The sequence below is a fragment of the Haliotis asinina genome, chromosome 10, assembly GCF_037392515.1.
Source record: "Haliotis asinina isolate JCU_RB_2024 chromosome 10, JCU_Hal_asi_v2, whole genome shotgun sequence".
Taxonomy (NCBI): Eukaryota; Metazoa; Mollusca; class Gastropoda; order Lepetellida; family Haliotidae; genus Haliotis; species Haliotis asinina.
This window is the reverse complement of record NC_090289.1, coordinates 2,779,492-2,805,725: the sequence shown is the minus strand read 5'-3', so window position 1 is coordinate 2,805,725 and position 26,234 is coordinate 2,779,492. Positions and strand designations below refer to the sequence as shown.

At 39.8% G+C, this 26,234-nt stretch overlaps 2 protein-coding genes across 2 annotated transcripts; both read left to right on the top strand.

The window, feature by feature from the left end:
* The first annotated feature begins 1,455 nt into the window (after positions 1 to 1,455).
* Positions 1,456 to 8,373, top strand: LOC137298863 (complement C1q-like protein 4). Its single transcript, XM_067831202.1, has 2 exons — positions 1,456 to 1,727; positions 7,888 to 8,373. Exons 1-2 carry the CDS (start codon positions 1,469 to 1,471, stop codon positions 8,289 to 8,291), a joined length of 663 nt encoding a protein of 220 aa, XP_067687303.1. The 5' UTR covers positions 1,456 to 1,468; the 3' UTR covers positions 8,292 to 8,373.
* Positions 8,374 to 16,798: 8,425 nt separating this feature from the next.
* On the top strand, positions 16,799 to 25,388 carry LOC137298941 (uncharacterized). Its single transcript, XM_067831327.1, has 5 exons — positions 16,799 to 17,028; positions 20,014 to 20,200; positions 20,834 to 20,973; positions 22,380 to 22,500; positions 22,699 to 25,388. The coding sequence occupies exons 1-5, from the start codon at positions 17,004 to 17,006 to the stop codon at positions 22,883 to 22,885; spliced, it is 660 nt and encodes a 219-aa protein (XP_067687428.1). The 5' UTR covers positions 16,799 to 17,003; the 3' UTR covers positions 22,886 to 25,388.
* Positions 25,389 to 26,234: the final 846 nt, after the last annotated feature.

Sequence of the window (26,234 nt, the reverse complement as noted above, 5' to 3'; positions counted from 1 at the left end):
TTGAAGGATTTCAGGATACAGAAATGATTAAAATTATTTAACATTGTGTGTTATCACAGAGTAATGTTTATTTCTGTCTCCTGACATGTAGCCTTAACAATTAGTACATAACGCTAATCAAGTATAGTTAGCAATCAAGACGCGTGTATGTCGATAGTGACGGATTATAGATTTGGGACGGACCATGCCTGTAGAATTTAAGCTTAACATGTAATGCTGATTATCTTAGAACATGGAAAATGAAGATAAGTGTGTATCAACACAAAGGAATACTTTTAGCATTCTCGTATTGAGCGAAATAAACAAAATGTGCTGCTCAGTCCAATTTTATAAAGTCACATTGACTTATATAAGGATGAGAAAAAAATGAGAATAATTTTGTAACGATCATGTACACAAACACACCCGAACATACGCAAAATCAGCAATATTCCAACTATATGTTCTTAAATAATCCAGTCTGGACCAGAATATCCAGTGATCAACAGTATGAGCATCGATCTACACAACTGGGATGCAATGACATGTTTCAAGCACGTCAGTGAGCCTGACCACCCGATCCCGTTTATCGCCTCTTACGGCGTGCATGGTTTACTGAAGATCAAGTCTAATCCGAATCTTCACGGGCTCCACAATGACCGATCATGCACGACCATATAGCCAAACCAACAACCGCAGACAGACACAGGCACAGACACACAGACACACAGACAGCGACCACAGACATACACGGTGGTATGTAGGTGCAACAAAGGGATGCAAACCCCATATCGCCTCACCCCAAGCAGTAAAGCCATTGTTACACCATAACCAAACATGTTGTGGATTCAAGTGAACCCGGGCACTGATAGTGCAAGAATAATTAAAACTAAACACACGGTTGTGGAGAGCAAAAACTCAGCTTATGACTGTATTTCAATTAAAGTTTCGTTTTCACCAGTCTATGAAGAAACGTCGTGTAAAGTTAATGGAAGACGCTGACTGTCAATTCTTTTTTGGAAATGCTACAACTTTTAACACTTGAGGAAATAAAATATTTCAGAATGGCATCACTATTTCATCGTATGGTGACAAATCACTGGATTATCTAGTCCAGATTAGTTTTTCACAAACATCGTACAGTTGATATACTGCTGAACAGTTATATACTCATGGCATAGTCACAATTGTACGATCGACTCTGCTTTTAGTAGATATTTCTTATGGATGCAAAAAGGGTTTTGTAAGTGTCTTTTTATAAAACAATGCTAATGTATCCTGTTTACGTGATGCTGAACGTGACTAGGAGTGCAACTGTGACGTGAATCACGTATAACACCAGAAGTTAGGTCACGTGCATGCGCGTTGTAATATGGCACCTGCCACGTTGTGTAGTCTATGTTGATGCAACACGTCACTGTGGGCATATAGAATCCTAATTACATATAAACAAGCAGAAGCCCTCTCACTACATTTTCCCGTGGCGGTGATGACGATGTGTTGCATGAGTGTGCTGGTGTTGTGTGTGGCTACGGTCTCTGCCACAGTCACACCTGTAGTGAACCACGTGTTGAACTGTCATATGGACAGTGTGCTCACCAATATGCTCAGACTGGAACGGGAGGTGACGGTTTTGTCCACAAAGGTGGAGTCTTTGGAGTCAAAGCTAAAACAAAACGAAGAAGGACTGTCATCGATGAAATCCAATCTCCACGATGCCTTGCTGAAGAATATTACACATTCCCTTGGTAAGTACACAATCTTCGTGATGTCTTGCTGAAGAATATCGCAACGTTTTGAAAGTAAGTACACAATGACAGTGATGTCTTGCTGAAGAATATTGCACATATTCTTGGTAGGTATACAATCATTGTGATGCCCTGCTGAAGAATATTACACATTCCCTTGGTAAGTACACATTCTTCGTGATGTCTTGCTGAAGAATATCGCAACGTTTTGAAAGTAAGTACACAATGACAGTGATGTCTTGCTGAAGAATATTCTTGGTAGGTATACAATCGTTGTGATGTCCTGCTGAAGAATATTGCACGTTTTGAAAGTAAGTACACAATGACAGTGATGTCTTGCTGAAGAATATTGCACATATTCTTGGTAGGTATACAATCATTGTGATGTCCTGCTGAAAAATATTGCACGTTTTGTAAGTAAGTACACAATGACTGTGATGTCTTGCTGAAGAATATTGCACATTTTCTTGGTAAGTATACAATCATTGTGATGTCTTGCTGAAGAATATTGCACATTTTATTGGTAAGTACACAATCATTCTGATGTCTTGCTGAAGAATATTGCACGTTTTGTAAGTAAGTACACAATGACTGTGATGTCTTGCTGAAGAATATTGCACATTTTCTTGGTAAGTATACAATCATTGTCATGTCCTGCTGAAGAATATTACACATTTTCTTGGTAAGAACACAATCATTCTGATGTCTTGCTGAAGAATATTGCACGTTTTGTAAGTAAGTACACAATGACTGTGATGTCTTGCTGAAGAATATTGCACATTTTCTTGGTAAGTACACAATCATTGTCATGTCCTGCTGAAGAATATTGCACATTTTCTTGGTAAGTACACAATCATTCTGATGTCTTGCTGAAGAATATTGCACGTTTTGTAAGTAAGTACACAATGACTGTGATGTCTTGCTGAAGAATATTGCACATTTTCTTGGTAAGTATACAATCATTGTGATGTCCTGCTGAAAAATATTGCACATTTTCTTGGTAAGTATACAGTCATTGTGATGTCTTGCTGAAGGTCACATGCAACCAAAACATCAAACATAACTAAAACACAACTATCACTTATTCATGACATATAATATACATTGCTGCTTGTGAAAAAAACGATAAACAAAATTATAAGCGTACAATCGCGATTCAAAAGTGCAATGTTTTGTACTTGGGCTTACTTCCTTCGAAACGAAGCCTTCGGGAGACCGAACCTAGTCATAGCGGATCGGTGTGCACTCAAGTGTAACGACGACTTCCGATTGGCTGGTTCATTTGCTGATACGCTGAGGACTCATTGTGTGTACAGAAATCAGTCTAAGTAAACTTCGCCTCAGTGTATTTCGTTACACTCCACCACTGAGTCTAACAAAACCTAGTAGAAGGTCGCGTAGGTAACCTCTGAGCAACCAATGACGGTCCAATCAAATGCAAGATGGTTAAATAGATTTAACCAATCAAACAACGGCTACTATTTAGAGATCGATGGGACTTTCAAAATATTCAGGTCACCGACACAGATGTCTCCACAAACAAAAATCAGCATATAACACAGTTATTTGACCTGCAGTATATACGCGTTGGGGTTTCTGTTGACATGGTTACCATTAGCTAATATTTCCGCAAATTAACATCCTTGAATATTGTCAAAAACACTATTTTCAGCGACTGTTTATTCAACGTTGTCATGGCAGTACGTACGCCGTGTGCATCACCCGGAAGCGATCGTACGTTAAATAGCATTCGGAATCGTTCGGGTTCGAACCTTTTCGAGATAAAAAGTTCATAAGGGATGTGCCAATGTGGACTTTCGCGATTTGGTAAGCTGTGTTCTGAATGGTCAATGTTAAAGGTTACCTGATGCGACCTCCCATATGGTTTTGTTAGACTCGGTGGTGGAGTGTAACGAAAAGTACTGAGGATAAGTTTACTTACTTGTACTTAGACTGGTACAGAAAGATGATCTGTTTGATGGTCATTTTGCATGTGGTCAATGATTGAAGCTGTGTATTGCATATTGTCTTTAGCAGACAGGCAGACAGACATATAATGTAAAAATAATAATAAATAATAATTGGTGTCAATAAATCAGACATTGGGCTTTCTCTGTGACAGAGGCTGCTTACCACAATCAACAGGTTTTTTTATGTAACGAGTAGATTATTTACTTATTTGTGTACTCAACCAAGATTAGACTACTGCTCACGACCTTATACTCCAAGTAAGTACACAATGACAGTGATGTCTTGCTGAAGAATATTGCACATATTCTTGGTAGGTATACAATCATTGTGATGCCCTGCTGAAGAATATTACACATTCCCTTGGTAAGTACACATTCTTCGTGATGTCTTGCTGAAGAATATCGCAACGTTTTGAAAGTAAGTACACAATGACAGTGATGTCTTGCTGAAGAATATTCTTGGTAGGTATACAATCGTTGTGATGTCCTGCTGAAGAATATTGCACGTTTTGAAAGTAAGTACACAATGACAGTGATGTCTTGCTGAAGAATATTGCACATATTCTTGGTAGGTATACAATCATTGTGATGTCCTGCTGAAAAATATTGCACGTTTTGTAAGTAAGTACACAATGACTGTGATGTCTTGCTGAAGAATATTGCACATTTTCTTGGTAAGTATACAATCATTGTGATGTCTTGCTGAAGAATATTGCACATTTTATTGGTAAGTACACAATCATTCTGATGTCTTGCTGAAGAATATTGCACGTTTTGTAAGTAAGTACACAATGACTGTGATGTCTTGCTGAAGAATATTGCACATTTTCTTGGTAAGTATACAATCATTGTCATGTCCTGCTGAAGAATATTACACATTTTCTTGGTAAGAACACAATCATTCTGATGTCTTGCTGAAGAATATTGCACGTTTTGTAAGTAAGTACACAATGACTGTGATGTCTTGCTGAAGAATATTGCACATTTTCTTGGTAAGTACACAATCATTGTCATGTCCTGCTGAAGAATATTGCACATTTTCTTGGTAAGTACACAATCATTCTGATGTCTTGCTGAAGAATATTGCACGTTTTGTAAGTAAGTACACAATGACTGTGATGTCTTGCTGAAGAATATTGCACATTTTCTTGGTAAGTATACAATCATTGTGATGTCCTGCTGAAAAATATTGCACATTTTCTTGGTAAGTATACAGTCATTGTGATGTCTTGCTGAAGGTCACATGCAACCAAAACATCAAACATAACTAAAACACAACTATCACTTATTCATGACATATAATATACATTGCTGCTTGTGAAAAAAACGATAAACAAAATTATAAGCGTACAATCGCGATTCAAAAGTGCAATGTTTTGTACTTGGGCTTACTTCCTTCGAAACGAAGCCTTCGGGAGACCGAACCTAGTCATAGCGGATCGGTGTGCACTCAAGTGTAACGACGACTTCCGATTGGCTGGTTCATTTGCTGATACGCTGAGGACTCATTGTGTGTACAGAAATCAGTCTAAGTAAACTTCGCCTCAGTGTATTTCGTTACACTCCACCACTGAGTCTAACAAAACCTAGTAGAAGGTCGCGTAGGTAACCTCTGAGCAACCAATGACGGTCCAATCAAATGCAAGATGGTTAAATAGATTTAACCAATCAAACAACGGCTACTATTTAGAGATCGATGGGACTTTCAAAATATTCAGGTCACCGACACAGATGTCTCCACAAACAAAAATCAGCATATAACACAGTTATTTGACCTGCAGTATATACGCGTTGGGGTTTCTGTTGACATGGTTACCATTAGCTAATATTTCCGCAAATTAACATCCTTGAATATTGTCAAAAACACTATTTTCAGCGACTGTTTATTCAACGTTGTCATGGCAGTACGTACGCCGTGTGCATCACCCGGAAGCGATCGTACGTTAAATAGCATTCGGAATCGTTCGGGTTCGAACCTTTTCGAGATAAAAAGTTCATAAGGGATGTGCCAATGTGGACTTTCGCGATTTGGTAAGCTGTGTTCTGAATGGTCAATGTTAAAGGTTACCTGATGCGACCTCCCATATGGTTTTGTTAGACTCGGTGGTGGAGTGTAACGAAAAGTACTGAGGATAAGTTTACTTACTTGTACTTAGACTGGTACAGAAAGATGATCTGTTTGATGGTCATTTTGCATGTGGTCAATGATTGAAGCTGTGTATTGCATATTGTCTTTAGCAGACAGGCAGACAGACATATAATGTAAAAATAATAATAAATAATAATTGGTGTCAATAAATCAGACATTGGGCTTTCTCTGTGACAGAGGCTGCTTACCACAATCAACAGGTTTTTTTTATGTAACGAGTAGATTATTTACTTATTTGTGTACTCAACCAAGATTAGACTACTGCTCACGACCTTATACTCCAGGCATGCATACTGTTTCAAGCTCCGCGAACCTATTCACTGCGCGTGTGTTATGGGCGCAGCGCAGGACAGCTGTTGAAACCACTTTTCCCCTCAGCGCTGGGGGAAATTTAGTGTATTGTTTGAACTTCGATTTCGCGGGCTTTTTTTCATCGCGTTTTTTCAACTTTACAGGTTGAATTGACATTTTTGATGATTTGTTTCGGTAAAGGCATACCGAAAGGTATCAGAATCTGCAAAGTTGTGTTTTACGTTGCATGTGACCTTGAAGAATATTACATATTCTCTTGGTAAGTGCACAATCTACATGATGGCTACACAATCTACGTGATGCTTTGCTGAAAAATATCACACTTTTTCTTGGTAAGTCTACAATCATCTTGCTGAAGAATATTACACGTTCTGTTGGTAAGTACACAATCTTTCTGATGCCTTGCTAAAGAATATTAAACAATCTTCGAGCTGCATTACAGAAAGCATATATCTCATGCTAACACATCTAAACGTTTGACCTTTGAATAACCATTGGAGAACATTCTAGTGCAAGTGAGTTGTGCACTTCAATGCATATGACATTTGACCCCCCACCCCCACCCCCAAATGATCCGTCTCGAAATATTGTTTAGTGACGAAAGCAAGGCAACACGGCGCTCTTGAAACGTATCCCGCCACGTTATTAGTATAGGAACATGTCAGCGGGGAACGACCTACATTCTTAGTAGCACAAATGTATTTGGTGGGTAAACATGTCCGGTATTTCCCACATGAAGACCACTTGACCGGAAACAGTGTAAGATTTGCATTAATCGTTTGCTCGACTCGCCGAAGACCCGGGTTCGATTCCCCACATGTGTACAACGTGTGAAGTGCATTTCTAGTGTACTACGCCGTGATATTGTTGAAGAATTGCTAAAAGCGGCTCCTCAGTAGCTCATTCAAGCTACAGGCACTGACATGATTTCAAACATTTGGTCCATACGCCATTATTTACCGACAGCCGTTATGTTATAGTACCGCCAAACATTGCTGGCGTAAAATTAAACTCATTCTCGCTAAACTCGTTATATGGTGAGTGCAGCTTTAAACAGCTGACCATCCTTGAAACGTATTCAGAAATTGGACGAGCATGACTAAATCCTTATCACTCGCCCCTCTCACCGTACCTCATCATGACAACATCACATTCGAGAATGTCGTACACAGCCATTCACATACAAAGTGAAACATTGTAAGTAAAGAGATATTTAGTACATCGTTATAGAAGCTAACACTGCAAGGGGATGTTTCATCTACATGCAATCTGACAAAAACATCTGGTAAAGATCAGCTGACCTATGATCCATAATGAACTGTGCTGTTGAACAGAAGCAGTTTTCAAAAGCATACATTCCCAGTGTACCGTTGTAGAGAGTGAGATATGAGTTAACATCTTCTCAGCTAAATGGCATACCATGTTAAACAGTGCTGTTGGGAAAACAACCAATCTCCCAAATTTAAGGATAATTCGAAATTATGTTTATTTTCAATTCTGAACATTATCCCCACTTGAGAGTGATTCACATACTCATGCACATTCACATGACTCGAGCAATTAGTTGGAATCGTACGATCAATTCTGCTTTCAGCAGAGATTGCTTATAAATATTGAAACTTTTGTGGCTTATATTTACAGAGCGTGACTGAATAAGGGATACAGTTAAGCATCACCCATAAGGGAATTCTGCTTTCTAAAACACGAAAACCGGTATTTTATGTTTCAGCCACACAGGCGGTTGATGCAACATATGAAGTGTCTCTCAGGTCCGACATAAACCAACCCCAGGACACACATCTGAAGTTTGACAACATCTTGTACAACAAAGGTGAGGCCTACAACAAGACGACCGGCGTTTTCACAGCTCCCGTGTCTGGAACATATGTCTTTTGGGCATATGTTATGTCGACAGCTCAACCCAATATGGACGTCAAGATCCATAAAGGCATCACCCTGATTGGTCTTGGCCACACTCGTCTGGGGTCTGTGTACGGCGTTGCAGCCATCACTACAGCTACACACCTCAACTATGGAGACCAAGTCTGGATCAGCATCAAAGGAACAGGTGTGGTGCCCCTCAGGGGAGACGGATTCTCCAGTTACGGAGGGACGATCATACGCTCCGACTGAGGCAGTTGTTTGAACGTCATTGCTATATTCACATTTATTCATGTACCCTCATCACAGATAAATATATCTGGTGAAATCTGAAGTCTTGTGTATGTCGTTGGAACAGCATCCTAGCAATGTTTGTATTCTGACAGACAATGAATCAGTACGATTTTACCCCGCTCTTAGCAATATTCCAGCAATATCACGGCTGGAGACAGCAGAAAAATGGGCATCCGACATTGTACCCATGTCTGGACTTCAACGTGACGAGCGAACGAACCAGTTATTCTCCTGTTAGTAGCAATAAAAAGAAGAAGTAGGGTGTCCATGTCGTGTTGACAGAGGGCACGTCCCAAGGACCTGTACACTTTAGCAGTGCAGGTCGCAAACTGAATCTGACACTCATAAATCTCAAACTTTGAGATGTTGTGTAGCAGCAACACTTTAGGTGACAAGGGCGCTGCTTATGGTCGAATAGTTAGGACCTTGCTTATACAAATCTAACAGGAAACAATATGTATCCCATATTATCCATGGCTTTAATTGCGCCATGGTGGAAATAGTCTCTTCCGTAGTTTCCGTATCTAGTTCCGATACTCCTTAAATCTGTGGTAGGTTATACTGTTATTTTGAAAGCTGATGACCTCATTTTATTTGCGAATAGAACATTTGTTGAGTTAACAGGAACGTGGACCGGGCAATAATAAATCTTGGGTAGTTTGTTGATAGCTCTGTGTGCTCCCCATGGAAATTTCCACCAGAGTGATTACTTTGTCTATCTGAATTTATCTGAATTAAGTGCACTTCCGATAAGACTGAAGGGGCAAATCATTGTCATAAGACTCCGTGGAAGACTAAGACTGTGAAAGACTAAGATTCCGTGGAAGCCTAAGACTGTGGAAGACTTAGACTCCGTGGAAGCCTAAGACTGTGAAAGACTAAGACTTTGTGGAAGATTAAGACTGTGGAAGACTAAGACTCTGTGGAAGACTAAGATTCCGGAAGACTAAGACTCTGTGGAAGACTAAGACTCTGTGGAAGACTAAGACTCTGTTGAAGACGAAGATTCTGGAAGACTAAGACTCTGTGGAAGACTAAGACTCTGTGGAAGACTAAGACTGTGGAAGACTAAGACTGTGGAAGACTAAGACTGTGAAAGACTCCCTGGAAGAGCAAGACTCAGTGGAAGACTAAGATTGTGGAAGACTAAGACTCTGTGGAAGACTAAGACTCTGTGGAAGACCAAGACTCTGTGGAAGACTAAGACTCCGTGGAAGCCTAAAACTGTGGAAGACTAAGATTGTGGAAGACTAAGACTCTGTGGAAGACTAAGACTGTGGAAGACTAAGACTCCGTGGAAGACTAAGGCTCTGTTGAAGACTAAGACTGTGGAAGCCTAAGACTCTGTGGAAGACTAAGACTGTGGAAGACTAAGACTCTGTGGAAGACTGACTCTGGAAGACTAAGACTCTGTGGAAGACTAAGACTGTGGAAGACTAAGACTGTGGAAGACTAAGACTCTGTGGAAGACTAAGACTGTGGAAGACTAAGACTCTGTGGAAGCCTAAGACTGTGGAAGACTAAGACTCTGTGGAAGACTAAGACTCTGTGGAAGACTAAGATTGTTGAAGACTAAGACTCTGTGGAAGACTAAGACTGTGAAGGACTAAGACTCCGTGGAAGCCTATTACTGTGGAAGACTAAGACTCTGTGGAAGGCTACGACTGGGGAAGACTAAGATTTTGGAAGACTAAGACTGTGTGGAAGACTAAGACTGTGGAAGACTAAGACTCCGTGGAAAGCTAAGACTGGGGAAGACTAAGACTGTGGAAGACTAAGACTCTGTGGAAGACTAAGACTGTGGAAGACTAAGACTCTGTGGAAGACTAAGACTCTGCAATAATGCTCTGGGTACCAGGAAATGTAACGATTGGGGTTTAGTTTACTCGTCCGCCACAACGTTATTTTTAGTTCACTATCAAATCAGGGTTTGAAATACCAGTTGGGTTGGGAAATTTACCTATCTTATCAATGCATTAGTACATTTTACTGATACAGATTTCTGTTGGCATCACTGAAGCTTGGTAGTTCATATTATAAGTGCGTTGTTGATGAAAATCTCTAGCCGGTAATCCTGCTAGATCTCTATTACTCACGGAGCTCGTCTTACGCAGTTCCGTACAACCAGTTATCGGATTCTTCTTCTCATACAGTTTGACAGTTTTAGCATTACTATTCTAAATTATTATTATTAACAGTGACTGTTAACGAGTAGCCAGTAAATGCATTGCAAGACACTTACATGTGCACAAAAACGTTCTCAGCGCTACAGCTGTCGTAACTATCTTAAAGTATAGGGAACACGACAGACTCTATGTTACCGTATAGGAGATACGTAGCGCTCTCATCGGTTTGTAAAACGCAGCCCAGGAATACGTATACATTGTATACATGTTCCATTGACCATCCCTGAGCAGGCAGCTCATTTCCCACAATACCGTAATAATCCCAAGTTTTCGGCCATGATATCAGATTTGGGAGGACCCTGTGGCTATTAAATGAACTTTTGTTCATGCTGAAACTGAAACAGCCATTTTTGTTGGAACTGTTTATACCAAGAACTAATACTGGGAGTTAACTCTAGGATCTCTACGTCTTCAAAAACAAACACAGAGGGATCTCAGGCAATGCAGGAATGCTTATTTTTTAGACAATCAGTAAATCAATCAATCAGACAGATCAATCAACAGATTAATCAGTCAATCAATGAATCCATCGATGAATAAGGTCATTCAGTTGCAGAAACGGAACATCCAAATAATGTATTTATTAATCCAATTCATCATTATGACACGATATTTGATAACGCAACGTCATAAGTCTTATTGTACAATATCTAGAAATTACTTGATATAATTCATTGGCAAACATTGTGCGTCATGCTGAAGATTAATAATTAAGTTTTACCTGAACGATGTAATACAAATACATAACGTAACATTCTTCATTCGCATTATTCATAAACGTTCATAATAAAGGTAACTGGAATAGTTTCGTGAATAATAAAACTATTATTGTTTTAAGTTTGTAGAGTATTAGCATATTAAATACATTAAATGGAGAACAATGATAAAAACATGTATGTAAACACTTCTGATTTTTAAAAGAAAACGATGGTTGGTATACATGTCAATAACTAACGAAGCGATTCAACTTAAGTTTACAGTTGCCATGGTTACAATGAGGTCGAGCTTGGAATCGTGGCTATAATGGCGGACTAATCGTGGTGATCCTGTCAGATTTTATCAGATGTAATCGGATCTTGAGGTCAGTCGTAGCAATAGTGTTGATCGTAGAAAAAATTTGGACCGTTCAAAACTTTTCTACACATAACACGATTAATTGTCAGTCGTGATCAGCGCATCATTTCGTATCGCTTCGTAATGTATGTAAAGTGCAACACATCCCATCTAATCGTACTTCAAAATTGTGGTGATCGGAATCAGTTGTGGACAAGACCAATTCAACATCACAATGGTTGTTGGTTGTAGTGTTCACTCTGTAGAAGTTCAAGAAACAGTGAAGTCCTTGGTCAGTCTGGCTGTATGTTAATGTATTATGTTAATGTATTATGTTAATGTATTATGTTAATGTATTATTAACATACACATTTGTAGCAAGGATAATAATGCATCCTACATCCCGTGAATAATTCCATGAATCTTCGCAAGATATATTATGATATTATGATTACATTTTATGATAATCATGATCAAAATGGCGTTAAACCCACCAGGACTCTTCAATAACACTCGACCTCTCCGCTTTATGTGATGTCAATATTCCAGCACGACGTAGCAGTGCAACTTTGTGTAAAGTACACTCACTGGGCGATGAAGCTACAGAACGATTCCCCATTTGGCTAAACACGAAAAACATCTGTATAGTGTGACACGGTGCTTGTGCATAGTGTGACACGGGGCGTGTGTATAGTATGACACAGGGCATGTGTATAGCATGACACGGGGCGTGTGTATAGCATGACACGGGGCGTGTGTATAGCATGACACGGGGCGTGTGTATAGTATGACACGGGCATGTGTGTAGTTTGATACGGGGGCATGTGTATAGTATGACACGGGGCATGTGTATAGTATGACATGGGCATGTGTATAGTTTGAGACGGGGCATGTGTATAGTATGACACGGGGCATGTGTATAGTATGACACGGGGCATGTGTATAGAATGACACGGGCATGTGTATAGTTTGAGACGGGGCATGTGTATAGTATGACATGGGCATGTGTATAGTATGACACGGGGCATGTGTATAGAATGACACGGGCATGTGTATAGTTTGACACGGGGCATGTGTATAGTATGACATGGGCATGTGTATAGTATGACACGGGGCATGTGTATAGTATGACACGGGGCATGTGTATAGTATGACATGGGCATGTGTATAGTATGACACGGGGCATGTGTATAGTATGACATGGGCATGTGTATAGTTTGAGACGGGGCATGTGTATAGTATGACATGGGGCATGTGTATAGTATGACACGGGGCATGTGTATAGAATGACATGGGGCATGTGTATAGTATGCCACGGGGCATGTGTATAGTATGACACGGGGCATGTGTATAGTATGACATGGGCATGTGTATAGTATGACACGGGGCATGTGTATAGTATGACATGGGCATGTGTATAGTTTGAGACGGGGCATGTGTATAGTATGACATGGGGCATGTGTATAGTATGACACGGGGCATGTGTATAGAATGACATGGGGCATGTGTATAGTATGCCACGGGGCATGTGTATAGTTTGATACGGGGCATGTGTATAGTTTGATACGGTTTATGTGTATAGTATGACACGGGGCATGTGTATAGTTTGATACGGGGCATGTGTATAGTATGACACGGGGCATGTGTATAGTATGACATGGGCATGTGTATAGTTTGATACGGGGCATGTGCATAGTTTGATACGGGGCTTGTGTAAAGTGTAATACAGGACTTGTGTATAGTTTGATACGGGGCATGTGCATAGTTTGATACGGGGCTTGTGTAAAGTGTAATACAGGACTTGTGTGTAGTGTGATGCGGGGCTTGTGTAAAGTGTGATACGGGGCTTGTGTAAAGTGTAATACAGGACTTGTGTGTAGTGTGATACGGGGCTTGTGTAAAGTGTAATACAGGGCTTGTGTATAGTGTGATTCGGGGCACGTGTACAGTGTAACATGGGGAGTGTATATAGGGTGGCACTGGAGAGTGCATAGTGTGATACGGAACGTGTGTACAGTGTGACATGGGGCGTGTGTTTGTGTAACACGGGGCTTAATTTGTGTATAGTGTGATACGGGACGTGTGTATAGTGTGACATGGGGCTTGTGTATAGTGTGATTCGCGGCGCGTGTATAGTGTAAAACGGTGCGTGTGTATAGTGTGATACGGGACGTGTGTATAGCGTGATACGGGGCGTGTGTACAGTGTAATACAGGGCTTGTGTATAGTATGATACGGAGCGTGTGTATAGTGTGATATGGGGCGTGTGTATATGGTGGCACGGGAGAGTGTATAGTGTGACACAGGGCTTGTGTATAGTGTGATACTGGGCTTGTGCATAGTGTAATATGGGGCGTGTGTATAGGATGGCACGGGAGAGTGTATAGGGTGACAAGGGGTGTGTGCATAGTGGGATCAGAGAGTGTGTGTGTGTGTGTGTCTGTGTTGGAGAGGGGCACTATCCACGTTGGAGCTCGAAAAGCGGCTAATGATCTAAAGGGTCCGTGGGCATGATCCCCAGGAAATGGTTTAAATTGCATGCTCTCGGTTGCTTTAGATATGACATACGCTAAAAATACTATACGCTTAAAAAAAACCAGTCGTATCTGGTTTTCAGTTACCTCGAATGCAAAAGCTTTGCATTATAAAATGAAATATATTTACGTTTACAGCTGATTTTACACACATCTGTACAAGTCAAGGTGGGGGATTTTAAAGTTGCTCCACTTTTTCTTGTTTTTACATATACATATAAATATCAGATAAACCTCCTGTAAGGGTCATACACAATATCCCTTGGACATTCTATAGAATATCCCAGCAACATTCTATACAACACTCCAAGGTTTTACTTCTGCTTCGGTTACTATTATGTAGCTGCATTACTTGATCATCTAATTATGCATCATTGACAGGTTAAGTGATCGATTTGGAAAAAATGTCGTCTTTTCCTTCGATTTCTGTGGCAGATAAAAGACTCCGGTCCCCTGATTTTCCCTCGCCCTCATGTTTCCATTGTCAACCAAAATCTCTGGATCGTGATATATTCTTTACAGGAACCATTTCTTAGCATTCCGTTGAAGACGAGAGAGAACATTAAAGCGTGTTTCTTTCACAACAGAACGTCGTAATGAAAGTATGACTGTAAATCGAACCCCTCTTTCCCCCATCAAAACATTTGAAAATTCCAGGCTCCGCCCATGATTACGCTGTCAGTTCAACATAGTTCTCAGTCAGGGTACCCTCAGTCAGAAGTGTTGCAAGTGGGCTTTTCCCCTCTCTCATTCTTGCGCTGTTCAGAGGATCGAGTATGGTTTAACCCTATCATTCCGATTGCACTTTCAGTATTATGATGTATGTTTTGCGCAGCGTTCGGATATTTTTTTCATGAAACCAATTTCAGTATCTACATTTAACCTTGTTCAACATCATATCATACGTGGATATAGAGTATGCGTTTTTATTCATCGAAAGGTTTTGACTGTTGTTATAATATTTACACAGGACTTGACACATTTAGTGTAGGATACCACATTTTAAATCTTTACACTTGTATTAGGAGATCACACGTAGCCATCATTGCAACATGCGCTTTAGTTCCAGTGATGTTCAATATTCAATACGTTGGGACTAATATTTCAGTTTCATATGAACAAGTTGATGGAAAAAGCGATGAATTCAGCCTTGTAAGGAAAACTGATAATATTATTGAAAATGATTTTTACATTTTATGAAATGTATAGGCACATAAATATTTAAAGCAATTGTCTTGTTCATTGGTTTTGTTTGTGTCGTTTTATAGAGAAAACATTTATGAATATTGATTGACTAGGTACAAGTTTGTCACAAATATTTTCTGATTCATTCGAGCTATAATCAATTCAAATTCGATTACAACATGTGATGGCAGGATATCTAACTCAAACAATATTTATACAAAAATTGTTTAAAAATATATAAACCAGGTCATGTCTAAGTTGGACAAATCTTACGTCCATATTCTAATAGTACCATACGTTTCGTTGCATACTTATGAAGAGAAATAGTTACATAATCATAAGAAGAAAAGATTACGTGCTAAATGGATATTGAATGAATGTCCTGTGAAATAGTATTTTTAATTTACGTTAAATTGATACCAAACAGGTGCGCGTCTAGCCCACAGTAAGATACGTAGTAAAACCGTCTAATTGTGTGTATATTGCAGTACAGCATTTCGATGTAAAAACATTAATTTTATATTTTGTTAAAAGAATGCTGAATTCTGCCATAGCAGCAGAGACTTTTTAAACAATTAATGAAAATTATGTGAGATATACTAATTAGTAAACCAGTGTCGTCTTTTTTCCGACGTCACATAATACCCAAACATGCCATGACTTCAACTAATATGTTGTATTATTTTCAGTACATTTCATTACATTTGGAGATGTGACTGTTAGTCCGTTAATAAAGATGCAAAATTAGTCAAAATACATCTACACAAACAGGAGAATATGAAAATCTAAAAGCTCACTTAGGTCTCGGATAGGTCCATCCAAATCATCATTACCAGCTTTCTCATGTAGTATATTGGCATCTTTTCTCATAAATTGTGAAACTACCAAAGCGTATCCGCTCACAATGGGAAACTTTGTACTAGAATAATAACTGAACTACAGTGTCCACAACAAATTCTCTCAATGTGATCTTAGTGACGTGAGCCAAGTGTTAAGCATAGCGGAGTTATGCCCCCTTATCCATACACGTGCATGGCCCCTCAGTCGACGTTTGACGTCATAGAAAAAATCATCTTTTGACATTTATTGCGGGTCATAATGCGAATGACATTATGCATTAGCACATGAATCTATTTCATATACACTTATGTCGTCCCGATATAAAGCTGTATTTTCTTCGCTCACACTACTTCATGCCATATTATAAAAGATCGTAGCAGATAGCTTTTATCGGTGCACGACAAAAACGGAGAAATTAACTGGTTTTAAACGCATAGAAAATTTGGACAACATTTAGCAGCATCTATTTCTCAAACCGCTGAGGTAGTCGCACTTATATTTACCAACTGATAGGAAATTTTATATTCTACATTTCTGTGTACTTTCTTTGCCGCACGCAATTCCAGGACCACGCGAGCCAATTCTCGCACAACGTTCACTTTTCAAACCTTGAAAAACAACCCACGGCATCCAGGGGGTTAATAAATACGGAAACAGCCTTCAAACTGCCTCGTCCGCCATGTAAGTACAATAGCTGCTGCCCAGTGCGTTGCGAAATCGATCCCTCACAGTCTTCCATAGAGTCGAGAGTTAATACTGCACTGATATCCTGACTGGTGCAGACTCACGCTGTTTACAAGCCCTACCTCATCAGTGTATCGGTGGGTTTACACAAAGGGCTGACTGAACGCTGAAAACGACTTGGAAGCGTCATGCGCCTTATCTTCTTCTTTGCAGGTACTATGTTTCATATTTACATTCCTGTGAGTCCATGACGACTGTAAGCGTATTGTTAAATTACGTGAGTGGAGAATCTCTGACAAACATTCATCTATTCTCGTGTAAGTCACGATGGCTGAGCGGGTTAGGTGGTTCACTTTGTGTGCGGACGAGTAGGTGCCTGACTCTGAGACTCTGTGTTTGAATCCCGGATGGGAATCAACCAACAGACGTACTAGAATCTGCACTTCACTAAGAACGTAGAACAGGTAATATAGCATGTGTATGGTTATATGGCATGTGGCACATTTATCATCGCTAACCACGATTTAATGTACTGAACATGTGAATGATTAGATATATATATTATAAATAAGACTCAGGCAATGCAGTGTTTACTTCGGATAAAGGATATACACCATTGAAGCCGCAGATATTTACCACTGACAACCCCTCTCTCAAGCATAACTAGGCATGATTGAGTATGTTCGTGTACTATTAGGTACTACTGTGTTGTGATATCTGACCAAGTTGTGGTGAAAATGGACGTCCAGCAGTACATCGTTGTACTGCCGGACACAGGAGGGCGGTAAAGTCAGCTTGACACCTGGGCAACTGATGGGCAGGATTGGTCTTATCTAACATCTCAGCTGCGCAAATGTTTTTAAACAGATTTTTGTTTACCTAAGCAGTTTTAGACTTAAGAAATTTGCATGATCTCGGGGCCTGGTCGGTCCAAGCGCTCATCCCTGACTGGCTTTTTCTGCTGGTCCGTCTGCGCTCTTACCCACGTTTGCCCTGTCTCACTCTCCGATGAAGATGATGATGATGATGATGATCATGGTGGTTTGGAGATTTTACGTGCACGCTAAGACTTGATGTGATGTAATTTAGTGTTTGATCGACCCAAAGAGGGCTGATGATAACCGTCAGACTCGATAACCTGAAAGGGACGTTAGTGTTGCAAAATATATTCGTAGTACTCAGTAACTGGTACACTATCAGTCACTTCACACTACATCCCCTAGTATATACCCACAACACGACAACTGCCACGGCATCAAAGGACCCTACGAAACACAACGCACTGTTTATATTGTAAAAATGTCCCGTATGAATAATTTCCATATACAGAAAAAGCAAAGAATAGCCTTGAAACGTCGTGACATACAATATTGAAGAAGATGTCAACCATAACATTTGCCTTTAACTTGAATACCAACTTCTAAATGTCTCACAAGAACCCCACCTTCAGTTTTAATTTGAAAACAATATGATGTTTCGGCGTACGTAGTTATTGTGATTTAGTGCCATGAAGCTGCGAGTATGGTCACTAACGGTCATGGGCCGGGAAAGCTACTTTCTTAATTATAAAGAGGAAAGTAGGGGTAGCTTTACCGGTCATAGAGGATGGGGTGCGTCATGGTATGTGATTACGGAGATGTAGCTTTACCGGGATTATAGGCAATAAAAAACTAAGTTACCGTATTCACCATATTTAATTTGTTCAGTTTTGCTTGCCATATATTACAAACAATGTAAATGAAATAAACGTATATGCATGTAAAATTTAAGTTTATACAAAAATATTCCTGTAAGCAGTTACTGCCATTTCATCATTGTAATCCTCACATCACTCCAGTTTTAACAGTTCAGATACACAGTCAACATATTCCATATCATCTATGTTCTGGTTCCGTAGATCTTGACTCAGGGATCTAAGACGACTGTGTATCTGCAGGATTCCTCTGTGGAGCACTAGAGCGGCTGTTAGTCGTGCAAAGAATGTTCCGTCACAATATATTGTATCTGCGTCAAACAGGATCTTCATGTTCTTGTCTGTGATGAAGAGGAGGATGTCGTTGCTGATCCGATGAAGGAATCTCTCGCCAGCTTCTGTCTCAGCCCACTTGTCCTCAAGATGAATCTCAGGTCTGGAAGCAGGCAGTCTGGGAACAGTCCTGTGTCTCTGTCCATACATGATTGTCTTCACAGAGTTGAAAGATGGAATTTCTGGCAGCAATCCGTCTGGAAATCTGTCATGGTTGCGCCGGAGAAGTGAAACCTCATCGTCTTAGATCGTTGGTATGGGGGTACACTCGTCCATGGATCTAGCAATGAATCTCGATTTTAACTGGGCAACATCCATTTCGAATGATACAGCAGGATGTGTGTGTTCTCCTTCTTCCACGGCATGAAGTCTGCTGTGTCTGTATGCAAAAGGAATATTCATGAGTTGATATCCAAAAGTACATCCTCGCTTACGCTCGGGAGTACATTTAACATATTAATATCTCTCTCTATATATATATACTTAGTTCTATCTATCTAACATCGTTTAATATTTCAAACATCTTAGTTTACCCCGTAATTTGCTTAGCAATAACGTATCAATGTAAAACAAAATGTACTACCTTGTAGTCAAACGAGCAGGACATCCAACAACAGTGCATCTCCAGCATTTCTTTTCTGCCTGACTTCTGCGACACCTGAACCTGGTATCCATAAAAAAGTAAATGTTGTCCTCCGCGCACTGTGTCAACGAACGATACTATTACTTGTGCATTTGCCATGATGACTGAAGGTATAGCCCCATCAGATAAATATATATAATGAGAGATAGGAAATTGACAAACATGAGTAGATGTGAGTTGGAGGCGGATGTAGTTCTCATCAAAATTGTAAACACCACACACTTGGATGCTGTACTCTGTGATCCTAATAGGAAACAAATCGCATTAAAAAAGAGAAAATCACAGGGGTCGTTTTTTCCATTAATCGGTAATTGCCAGGGTTAACTGATCACAGTGTTTATTCAGTTAAGTACCTTTGGCGGTACAATCTTGCGTTGGAGAAAGTAGCTTTCCCGGAACTACGCTAATTTAAAAAGTACCTCCCCCGGGTCGACACCTCACTAACAAACTCGTTATCAAGAAGTCGCCTAGTTTGACATGCCGAGGGTCACGGAACTGATCTGTTTCCTTTCACTTCTGTCTCTGTCAGTTTGTGTTTCAGCAGTACCTTCCAGTAGCGGCCAGCTACCCTGTCCTGACATTATGAAGTTCTTTACCGAGTGTTCAGCGCAAGTCCAAGATACACCCCTGGGACGACTCTTCGCTAATGGAAACTTCAGATTCACTAATTTGACAGCTGTTCTGTCAGATATAAGGACGACCTTCTGCCAGCCACTGTACGTTTGTTTTCATTTTCTCGATTAAACACTCAGATCAACAATACATGTACCCCGTAGCGAGGCTAATGAGGTCAAGCTTATAGTCTGTCAGGTTGATTTTTCCTTAAAGTTTATTGAAACTCTCGGGAAAACGGGTGAAAATGAACTGTGCAACACTCAAGACCGAAGTCGTCAACTCATCACGTGCACATGTCATATGTTTTTATTAGACCAATGGGAAACAACCCTTGATATCACCATTCCCATCACGTGTTTAGACCCATCACGTGAGGATATCAAGAGTTTCTGTTAATTATATTCGAAAAAACGTATTGTGACGTGATCCATGGTTGACCATAATGATGGCGCAATGATGTTTATTTATCTCTCTATTCACCACACAGGTGCTGCTTAATTTAACACATGAGATGGTTATTGTGTGGTTACATAACATGTGATGACTGTACAGTCATTAGATTTCTGTGACTGTGTAGCCACAGCTGATAACTTTTGGTCACATTCCAGGTCATCATTGTGATGGTATGGTCATGACATGTGTCCAGTAATAAAAGGATATAGTGCAAGCAGGATGTTGTGTTTGCATTTTCCATTTACCGTCATCTTGAATAACTAAAGTACATACTGTTCCAGGATCAAAGCTGCCCTCAAAAACCTCTATGGATGCTTTCATGGGAAGGTCATGACATGCCTGCCATCTGATTGGCGAAGAGTAATCCCACCCCTTGACCAATCAATACAGGCTTTTGACTACACGTGCAACAATATCAACGGTAAATATATCTGCTTGAAGGGCCATTATTACTTAAAATATACCTATAGAAATGACAACGCATAAGTTACATATTAAAACTTACATGCAACGCAAAACGCAACTTTTCAGATTCTGATACCTTTCGGTGTGGACTTCAAGTAACAAATTATCAAACATGCACTTTCAACTTATAAAGTTGAAAAATAACGTGATGAAAAATATCCCGCGGAATCGGAGTTGAAACGATTTACTGAATTCACCCAACCTGTGGTGGAAAGTGGTTTCAACAGCTGTACTTCGCATGCAAAGTATTGCACTTTTGATTTGCGATTGTACGCTTATAATTTTATTTATTTGTTGGTTTTTTTCATGAACATCAATGTATATTATATGTCTTGAATAAATGATAATTGTGTTTTAATTATGTTTATTTTTTTAGGATTGCACCTACGTTTTTTAGAAGGGATTCTTTGTAATCCTTGCCAGTAAACATACATGTACATTGTGTTGGCAACGTTGTGGTAAGGGCGTAGAGTGGTACCGGCAAGTCACAACCTGGGCACGTGGTTACAATAACGTTGAGTGATAACCTTATGTAGCAAAGTAATTACAACATTATACATTTACGTTAAACGTTATGTCTTAGGATCCTCACTGTTCTCTATTGGGGACAACTATTCAACAAATAACATTTAACAGAACGCAAGACTACGTAAAATACGTTAGCATCAATAACTTTAACCTTGCGACTCGCACAAATGACGTAGGAAAACGTCAGGTCGCAACCTTGTGACAACGTATATTGGAGTAGACGTAGAGACCACGTTGTCAGCTGGGTGGTAATGATGCTACATTGCTAAAAGAAGGGTAAAACCGATTTAAAACTTTTGAATCTCATCCATATATAAGATATATACGATATGAACTGAAGATGTGTCGTTGTCAGTATGGATGTGAATTATTCAACTATTTATGTTTATATTATAAAGCAAACTAGTTTAACCTCACGAAGACGACACGTCTATTTATGAAACATCCTGTTTCGCAATGACTGCGAGCTTGCGCGTTATGGTTGTGTTTCCGCGAACACCATAGCAAAAACAGCCTACATGTCGTGTATGTCACAAGAACCCACAAAAATTATCCCGTCGTAAAATGTTGGTGTCAAGTTTCTAATTTTGTTGAGTATGTTTATTTAAAGGTGTTCAGCGTGTAACACCGAAGTTCATTACTGACCAGCTCAAAGTATTCCGGGACAATGGGGTTGTGGAAAGTGTGACGAATGTTTGCAGATATTTTTTTTATCCCTTTGTAAGACCTTTTATGTACGCTTCTTAAATATTGCCTTTCATTTGTACTTCGGCTTACCGATTAGACGTGTGTCCTCCTGCCTTTCTTAAAAGATAATTATGTATATATATTCAGATGTGGACGCTCCATGTTTGGAATCTGACAGGTCAATGATCGCCACTAACTGTCTACGGGATGGCTTCCAGGGAGGTCATAATTTCTCCACGCCTGATGAATTTGTCACATTCGCCTGCAGGTATTCCCAAAACGTCTATAGCTGAGAATAAAGTAGTACAAAATATTTAAAGAATGCAATTTCCTGGTTTCTGGTTTTAGTAGCCGCAAAATGATATATTATGTCATATATCACAGCCTGGGAAGGTGGTAATGTCGAAAGTGAGGACAGATGTGAACGTAGTTATCCCTATCTTCAGATTAACTGTTGTGTTTCCAGAGTATCGCTGATGATAGAGACCTGCCTTGACAAAGCCTTTGGTTCGTGTCCGAAGAGAACTGCAGAGGTCTTGATAGAAGTGAACAAGTACAACAGACCAGCTGGCTGTGACGCTTGTGTCTCCCGGCCATCTCTACTCCTCCTGTTGGTCTCAGTGCTGACATTCATGCTGGCTTTGCTCAAGTAGATACCTGGCACATACCCATTCTTTCTCTCTAAGCGAGTAACATTTTCTATGTGTTTCTTTCCGCTGGGAATGCCGAACTCATTAGTACTTCGTGGTTGTAATTCTTTATCTCAAATAACATTAAATTACGTATAATGTACGGAAATTATCGATGTTTCGCGAAAGCAAATCAACGGAAGGGAGATAACTCTAAAACTACCATGACTTCAGTAAATACTGGATTGTGATTGGTTAATCAAAGTCATTCCGAGCCACAATACGCTACGCGTTCGCTTTTAAATCAAATTTAGAGCTATTATAACTTCGTTACATACCTCTGATATTCCAACACAGAATGTTTATCTCTTAAATCTTTTCTGCAAAAACGCGTGCTTCAAACAATTCAAAATTAACATTGGGACATTCGGTGAGATAAATATGTTGTTCATTAGTCCCCCAGGGTCCCCTGGAACAAACAAACATCAGGGGTATACCAACCCATGTTCTCCATGTTCTGGAGCTGATATTTCCATCATTTGTGAACATATTTCGAGTGAGTGTAGTTTTACGCTGCACTCAGCAATAATCCAGCCATATGGTGCCGGTCTATGAACAATCGAGTCCGGGCCAGACAGTCCACTGATCAACAGTATGAGCATCCATCTGCTTAATTGGGAACCGATGATATGTGCCAGTAAGCCTGACCACCCGATCCCGTTAGTCGCCTCTTACGGCAAGCATAGTCGGCTTTTATGGCCAGCGTGGGTTGCTGAAGGCCTATACTATGGGTCTGTTTGCCGTCAAAAAGTACCGATGAATTTACCTTTGAACAAAAAAGTAAATCTCATAAAGTGAAATTAAGATAGCGAATCCTCCTAATTTTACCTTGCCAATTGCACATTTAAATCTCAGAATTTTAGGATAAAAGGTGTTTAACAAAAGCTCTTTGTGTACAAATCGCCATTCCTGGTTTGTATTACAAGGGGGTAAGCGCTGTAGTTGGAACAGCGAACAAATGCACGTGCAGTACGTGAAGAGCTTAGATCACCCATACCGCCTTGTAATATAAATTAAACTAAATAAAAAAATTAAACTTTTATCCTAAGTTGAATACAATTTTGTACTCATTCTGAGGGGCGGTGGTGTATCATTACGTTCGTACATAACCATGACAAGCAGGGGGTCCCCATGAACGGTCCTTTATGTACTGACCAGTGTGACCAATGTCCAGCCACCGGTATTACATATGTTCCAAGTAGTGCGGCATCTTCATCAATATATAAGTGGATTGTAGATCTAGTCAGGTGTTATGTAACTTTCAGCATGCGCGAGTTTTAACAAATCATATTATGGTCACTCAAACGAATTTGACAAAAACATATCTGTAAGAGTTAGATATTTGTTCTTGAAGTTTAACATCAGTTCCCTGAGTCAGTAAAAGACATAAGACTGGTTAGGTGTATTTATGTGTCCAACAATGTGGATAGCACAGCTCTGTATCCCTCGCTGTGGCGAAGTGCAAGAAATGTTATGAATCTAAAACTGTACCTATCGTCCTCTGTCTTATATAAGATATAATTTCACAGCTAGTTGGAATTATTGAATGCCTTTGTTGTTACTCTGTTGAACACTCGGCTGTAAGTGTGTCTGGATAAGACTGTCTTTGTGCGGAAGATTATTTGGATTCTCGTGGTTGAGAAAGAGCGCTGGCAACAACGTTCCAAATATAAAAGTGGTGAGATGGACAGGATGAAAACATGAGCGTGAGTTCTATTTGTAGATGTCCGTACACGTTCTGTAAACCTTTGAATAACTTTACTGATATGGTTTTGAACGGTCTACAGCTGCCTGACCCTGATGTGTATAAGCAGAGACTTTCATTGTGAGAAAGCCTGATTGGTTTCCCCAAGGTGCATTGTCTGATTAACTAGTCTATGAAATGACACTGGTTAAATTTACGTCAACAAGTATCGTGCTGTATGAGAGGGTTTTGTTCTTGCAGCTATTGGCTGGTTCAGTCAGAGACATATTACAGCGTCGTATTCTGAGACTTATAAACCTTGCCCCTGTGCTCTCCATCTGGAAGTGAAGCTTGGTAGATTTAGTCATCCAAAGCTCTTGTTACAGGACAGACTATGTAAGCTTTGTAACACTAATACTGTCGAGTTTGAAACTCACTGTTAAATTAGCTGAGATTTCTACTCTGATATTAGATGTGATGTAATGGAACTGTTCATCTCTCTCCTTTATTTGTAAACATGTCTCCAACAGACCAGATTCTTTTTCTCTAATTAGAGATTAATCCCAAACTGGTGTAACTAATGTTGAAACCCCAAAAGACCCCCCGTAGCAGTTGTTTTCTATATAAGTCCTAATCACTTAGGATGGTTTTGTAACATGATAATACCTATATTTTTTATGTCTCATTGGCCTAATGCCTAAGTGCCTGTAATTTTGTATATTCCGCCTTGCGAACTAGCTGTTATGCATGACATATGCCATTTGAATAAACTTGTTTACTTTATTGCAAACAAACATCTTTATTATGTGACCTGGAGCTTCCGACGCAACCTGGCAGTGGAGCGTGAGAGATGTTTTGATTGGCTGACGTGTTGGCCTTTGTTGCAGTGTAAACTAGCGTAATGTTAATAATGATTTCTTCCTTATTCTCTCTTAAAATCACCAAACACAGAAACAATATCAAGGATAGATAATTCAAGACATCATCGTAGATAGAATTCAGTAAATCAGTCAGCAGCAGCAGGAACGTGGTTCACGCAATCGTGATACCATGACATGTGAACTACGTCAGCAAGTCTGGTCACCTGATGGCGTCATCCGTCTCTTAAGACAAACATGGATTGCTGAAGACCAATTCTAACCAGGATCTTCATGAGCCTGAACGATATTTAGAAATGAATTGCAAACGTTAATCGGTACAGCATACAAATTGTGCATACAAAGCGCATTTGTGTTGCAAACTGTCGTTTGATAAAAATGGCGTAAAACTATACTCACTCACTTTGTTATCTGTTTCAGGGGCGTGACAAAAGCTTTCATTACCTGTTATGGAGACTTCTGTTGCAGCCTACTACTAATGGCATATTCACGTTTCAGACACTATTTAGGAGTGTGTGTGTGTGTGTGTGTGTGTGTGTGTGTGTGTGTGTGTGTGTGTGTGTGTGTGTGTGTGAGTGAGAGAGAGAGAGAGTGAGAGTGAATCAATCTTTTCATATCTTTAAACGCATTTTAAATACCGGTAATATTCTTTCTTAGGGTGTCATCTCGGCCTCTCCATGCCTGGTGATAGCATTTTATATGCTGTACCATACTGGTCCATCATATATTAAACTTGACACTATAATAAACT